Here is a 5,676-nt window from a genome sequence, read left to right as displayed (position 1 = left end):
AAACAAAGAGCAAATTGGACTTTGGGTTTTAATCACACAATAGAATATATAGATGTCAAATTATAATGTATACCTGAAAATTATATAATTGTACTAACCAATGTTACCCCAATAAACAATTTTAAAAAATTTAAAAAAGAAAAAAAGAAAAAGAAAGAGCAAAATGGTAGGCATAAATCCTACCTTAAATGTAAATGAGTTAAACACTACAATTAAAATGCGGATATTGGCAAAATGAGTTTTAAAAAATGATCCCACTATGTGCTGTCTACAAGAGACAGACTTTAGATTGAAAGTAAAAAGGTGGAAATACAAATAGGTTGAAAGTAAAAAGGTGGAAAAAGGTATACCATGTTCACGTAACCAAAACGAAAGCTGGGATAGCTACAGTAATATTACACAAAATAGATTTTAAAACAAAAACTGTTACTAGAGATAATTATAATGATAAAAGGGTCATTCTATCATGAATATATAAAAATCATTAACACATAGAAACCACACAATAGAGCCGCAAAATACATGAAGCAAAAATTGACAGAATTGAAGGGGAAATAGACACTACAACAACAATTGGAATCTTTAATACCCCATTTTCAATAATGGATAAAACAAAACAAAAGACCAAACAGGAAATAGTCTTGAACGACACTATAGACTAACTAGAATAGACATCTACAGAACACTTCATTCCTAATAAGAGCAAGATATACATTCTTCTCAAATGCACATACAACATTCTCCAGGACAGGTTATATGTTAGTCCATAAAACAAGTCTCAATAAATTTGAAAGGATTGAAATCATAAGTATGTTCTCCAATCAAATGGAATGAAATTAGAAATCAATAACAGAAGGAAATTTGGGAAATTCAGAAATATGTGGAAATTAAATAACAAACTCCTAAGTAATCGATGGGTCAAAGAAGAAATGACATTAATAATGAGAAAATAATTTGGGATGAATGAAAATTAAAGTATAATATACCAAAACTTAAATGGTATGCACCTGAAACACTGCTTAGTTTTCAGCGGCTTTTGAAACACCCAGCTCTGGCATCTCCTCTCTAGTCAAAGGCAGGTGCCCGGAAAAACAGCCTCAGGACTCTGATTCTCTAAGCATCTGCTCAGGAGATTAGTTCCAGACATCCTCCAGGAAATGCTGGCTGGATCAATGGATGAGCCTTTCCTCAAAGCCACAGGACCCTCCACGTGTCAGTCTAACCTCTGCTTTCATATAGAGTTCTTCCTTCATGGGGGCTTTCTGTGGCTCCCATGTCCTCTTGGGCCATGTCCTCTGGCTTTTTTGCCCTCTCTTAAATGGCGCTAACTTTTAACTATGTTCCTCACTGTTCTCGGTACCCTTCAGGCAGACTTGTCACCGTAAGAGATTTTGCTCCCTGTGGTCTAGCAGAGCCAAACAGGCCATGATGCAAATCTTAGCCTGTTGTGTTATATTGAGTGGTTCAGCTTCCACATAATAAAATGGAGATTTAAAAAAATCTACTTTGTAGAGGTGCCATATGCATTACACAATAGGCACATTTCAAGGCACATGGTAGGGATTCCTTAGATGGGAACTATTATTGTTATTGTTGTTGTTATTGCTATTCTCCAACTATCCAGATCCTCTATAACCTTCAAAGTCTCTCCAAGGTCTAACCACCAGGAAGTCATTTCTGACTATTCTTTTCCTTATCTAGTGTGGCTCTAATCAGCAAGCAATTGAAAAGTCATTCTCTGGCTGTTATTGTTTATCAGTGCATGTTGTTTCTCAACTAGACAGTAAGCAAGATGAAAGCATATTATATTCTAGTATAGAAATCCTCTCCAGTGGTAGTACAGCATTGTGCTTAAAATCCTAGACTCTCAAGCCAGACTGGATCCATAGCCCAGCTCTGGGCAAGTCACTCGACCTCTCTGTGCTCAGTTTTCCCATCTGCAAAATGGGACAGCAATAATAACAACAGTACCCACATACGGTGGCTGTGGGACTTATATAGAATAAGAAGAGTCTGGCACATAGTATCTGCTTAATTATTGTCTGTCAAATAAATCGACTCAAAGAGCAGAATATTAGGAAGGTAGTTGCTGAAATTAGGTTGACTGGCACAAGTAGATCTTCACCTTCCACCAAAAAAAATTCAATTTGGAAACATACTACTGACTTTGGTAAGTATGCTTGTTTAGTGTTTAGAGCAATATAATAAGATAAAATAGTTATAACCAAAGTTTGTTTTCAGGAAATGGATTGAGACTAAGCTGAAAGCCCTAAACCCTATAATCAGGAGAGTATCCTAATATACTGCCTAAATGTATATTCTTCACTCGGACTCACAGGCCCGAGAGATAGACCACCACCGTTTTGTCTAATCAAGAGGAAAGATATAAGACATGAAAGCATTGCCTTTCAAAGATATTGAGTATTTTTGTGTTCCAGGAACTTTAGATTTGGAAAACCACCTAAGAATAAGCATTATTTCCCCAATTATACAGAAGAAACTGAGGCTCAGAGAGGTTACCCAAGGTCATACAACTGGCAAGTCGGCAGGGTCAGATTCAAACCCAGATCTCCCTGACTCCAAGCTTGCACTCCTCCCACGCCTCACAAGGTGAGGTCCTCAGGTGAGGCCCCAGATGAGGTGGCCATTGGCATCCAGCAGGACTGCCTCAGATGTTTTGCCAATACCCACAGAGACAGATAGTACTCTAGCCACTGAGTTTTAAGACTCCTGCCCACCCCCATGACTGAGGGGCTGGTTGTCTCCTCTTAAGGCGACAAGTCTCCCTGGAGGGTACTAAAAGCAGTGGGGAATGTGGTTAAAAGGTCAAGTTAGTGCCATTTTGGAGAGACAAAAAAAGCCAGAGGACATGGCCCAAGAGGACATGGAAACCACTGAAAGCCCCCATGAAAGGAGAGTCTCTGGGTTTACTGAAATATACTCAAAATATTAGAGGAAAATGGAGACTCAGCTTATCAGAAAAGGGGCTGGCACTGTGACAGATCTTATTGAAACATGATCTCAGTTGCCCTTCACTTTGGGTCAAGAGGGTTGGAGGGAGCACCCCCAGCCTCTATCTCTCATTTCTCAGCTTGTCCTCACAAACACCAAAGGCAGAGATGAAAGTGTCTGCTCTCTTCCAAGGGCCACTTGTGGTTTCCCTCCCCATTCAGCACACCAACTGGGAGGGACTTTCAGCTACTTCTCATTATGTAAATGACTTTAGTTTCTTTGCCACAAGTGAATGAGGGAGCCAGCCCTGTAATTAGCCTTCAGCTGTTCAGAAGACCTGTGCTAAGCTTGGCTGCAGCAGAGCAGTAGTGCCAGTCCTTGGGGAGGCTGTGGCTCTCCCTGGCTCCCCAGTTATGCCGTGGCAGCAATCTCCAGTGATGGTGCTCTTCATGTCCCTGGCTGGTGAGTGATACACATGACTCTGCCATTTCTTATCCTATTAAATTTCAATGCCTTCTGGTGCCATTGATCAAAATGAGATAGGATAGACTGCAGATAGCTCTAACAGCTTCACTTACTGTGGGCATTTGGCTGGGAACATCTTTTCTTTATTACCTTACACATGTGGGGCACACTTCATTTTTTCCAAGGACTTTCACAGTGTAATGCACACTGTTTTCCATAAGTTAGGCAGCATAAGTGTTGACCCCAGAAGACAGTGACACTGTCTGGTCACCTTCTAAGGAAGAGTTTACAGAAACCGTTTAGATTTAAGAGACAGAACTGAGCCAGGGCTTGGAAATGGGGCTCTCGCTACAATGTCTGGTAAAAGTATAGCATGTTTTGCTTTTCCTGTTTTTCTCAAATGGAAATGCTAGGTTTATAATGTATACAGAGTGAATTGTGAAGATGAATGAGATGTGGTCTGTCAAATTGTGCCATTTTAGAAAGGCGTAAGCCAGGGCATCAAAGATTTTTAAAAATTACCGTCATACTTCAGATCAGAGAGGCTGTGTGGGAAACTGAGCCTTTAATGACTGTTTTATGTCCCCAACCCCTGCCTTCACCAAGAGCATTTTCTCTGTGACATTGAATCCTCTTGTGTGCTGTTATGAGGTTTGCTGGTTAATTCACAATTCCTTCTAGAACCACTGAATTTAACATGTGAGGGAACTAGCTTTGTCCACACAACCCTGCTAATACATTTAAATTGGGGACACAGTGGCACTTGATTGTTATGAAACTTGGGTGAAGAGTCTGGCCAGTTGTCCCATTCCAGTCTGGTTTTCCTTGTGCCACATATTCAGAATTAGTTGCATATTCTTTTGGAGGCAGTCATCATTATATTTAGCAGGGCAAGCGAATAAAAAAGCAAAAGACCTCAGTGACCCACGTGCGAGCACCAATTCCATGACTGGCAGATGACTGACAGATTCAGAATTGTAACGAGTGCTCAATAAATGCAAGGGCAGGTTGAGAGGAAATGCTCGCCCTTTCCTCTCTGGGATGCAGGTTCTCAGAGATGAATTGAGTAAATGAAGCGTGTGAAGGTGCCCCGTTTTCCAGATGAGGGTTCTGAGGCAGGTTACAGAATTGGTCATGATCAGTCAACTAGCAAGTGGCAGCCTTGAGATTTGTGTCTAGGAAGTCCAGCTTCATGGCCCATGCTCTGTATTACTGTACTGCACAACCCTGAATGCCTAGGTTCAAAAAAATACGTTGAACTGGAGATGAGAAAACCATTAGATATTTTGGTTTTTTAGAAAAGACTTAGCTTCTGGGTAAACTAGCTGTGTAGTCATAATCCAGTCACTTTTCTTCCCCGGTCTCAAATTCCTCCCTTATAAAATGAAGGAATTTTAGTTTGTGTCAGTTAACTCTAGGTTTGACTGTACATAAGAGACAAGCCCAAATAATAGTGAATTAATCAAGATAAATGTTTATTTCTCTTTCCTGTGAAAATAAGTCCAGAGTGATTCAGACCCGGTCTGGTGTGAGGGCTCATTACCATGGACCTGCCATCTTATGTGTGACTCCTGCCCCAAAAGTCTTGTGGTTCTAGACGTCCGTTGGAACTCCGGCCATCATGCACGAAACAAGTTGCAGGCTATTTAAAGGAGGAAAACAGAAAGGCAATGAAGAATCCACACAGGCAATTGAGTTCCCTTCAAGCAGCCTTCCCAGAAGGCCCACATAAGCCTACCATTTTTGTTACTTTGGCTCAAACTCAGTCACACATTCCCACCCAGCTGGAAAGGAGACTTGGCCATAGTGTTTTAAATCCAGGCAGCAGGTGCTCAGCTTAAACTTGTGGTTCTGTTCCTAAGGGAAAGGGGAAGACTGGATTTTGGGGTAGTGAGCCAGCAGTCTCTGTCACAGGGCTAGAGTCCTTCTGTTCAAGGGTTCTCTTTGAATCTTAAGGCCCACAGGAAACCAACAGAGGTAGGATTTATATCTTTTTGTTAAAAGGTCCATGTTTAAACTGAGAAACTGAGCAGAATCTTGCTAAGTGCCCACCCCTGCCACCCCACACATCCAGAAATAGTCTTCCTGCCGCACCTAGCTGGGGCTGCTTCTGCTGCCTGGGAGGTGCCAAAGAAAATGCTTGAGATGGGGAGCTAAAGTGCTGGGGTGCTAAACATAGCTCTTTGCCCCTGGATATGGCCACCGTGCTCCATTTACACTCCAGCTGTGTTCCTTAGATCTCTGCAGACAAAGTGTAGC

At 41.5% G+C, this 5,676-nt stretch overlaps 1 protein-coding gene across 2 annotated transcripts in view; it reads left to right on the top strand.

Moving 5' to 3' along the window:
• Window positions 1–3,265: 3,265 nt before the first annotated feature.
• Window positions 3,266–5,676, top strand: part of LAMP3 (lysosomal associated membrane protein 3) — a 26,052-nt gene continuing 23,641 nt past the window's right edge. For both annotated transcript variants that reach the window (XM_006925759.1, XM_006925758.1), the window contains exon 1: window positions 3,266–3,414. In XM_006925759.1, coding sequence (XP_006925821.1) covers window positions 3,366–3,414 — 49 coding nt within the window. In that variant the 5' untranslated portion in view covers window positions 3,266–3,365. The remainder of the gene's footprint in view (window positions 3,415–5,676) is intronic.

This window comes from Pteropus alecto, unplaced genomic scaffold (genome assembly GCF_000325575.1).
Source record: "Pteropus alecto unplaced genomic scaffold, ASM32557v1 scaffold88, whole genome shotgun sequence".
Taxonomy (NCBI): domain Eukaryota; kingdom Metazoa; phylum Chordata; class Mammalia; order Chiroptera; family Pteropodidae; genus Pteropus; species Pteropus alecto.
Note: the sequence above shows the minus strand (reverse complement) of the source record. Positions and strands in the feature narration are given on the sequence as shown.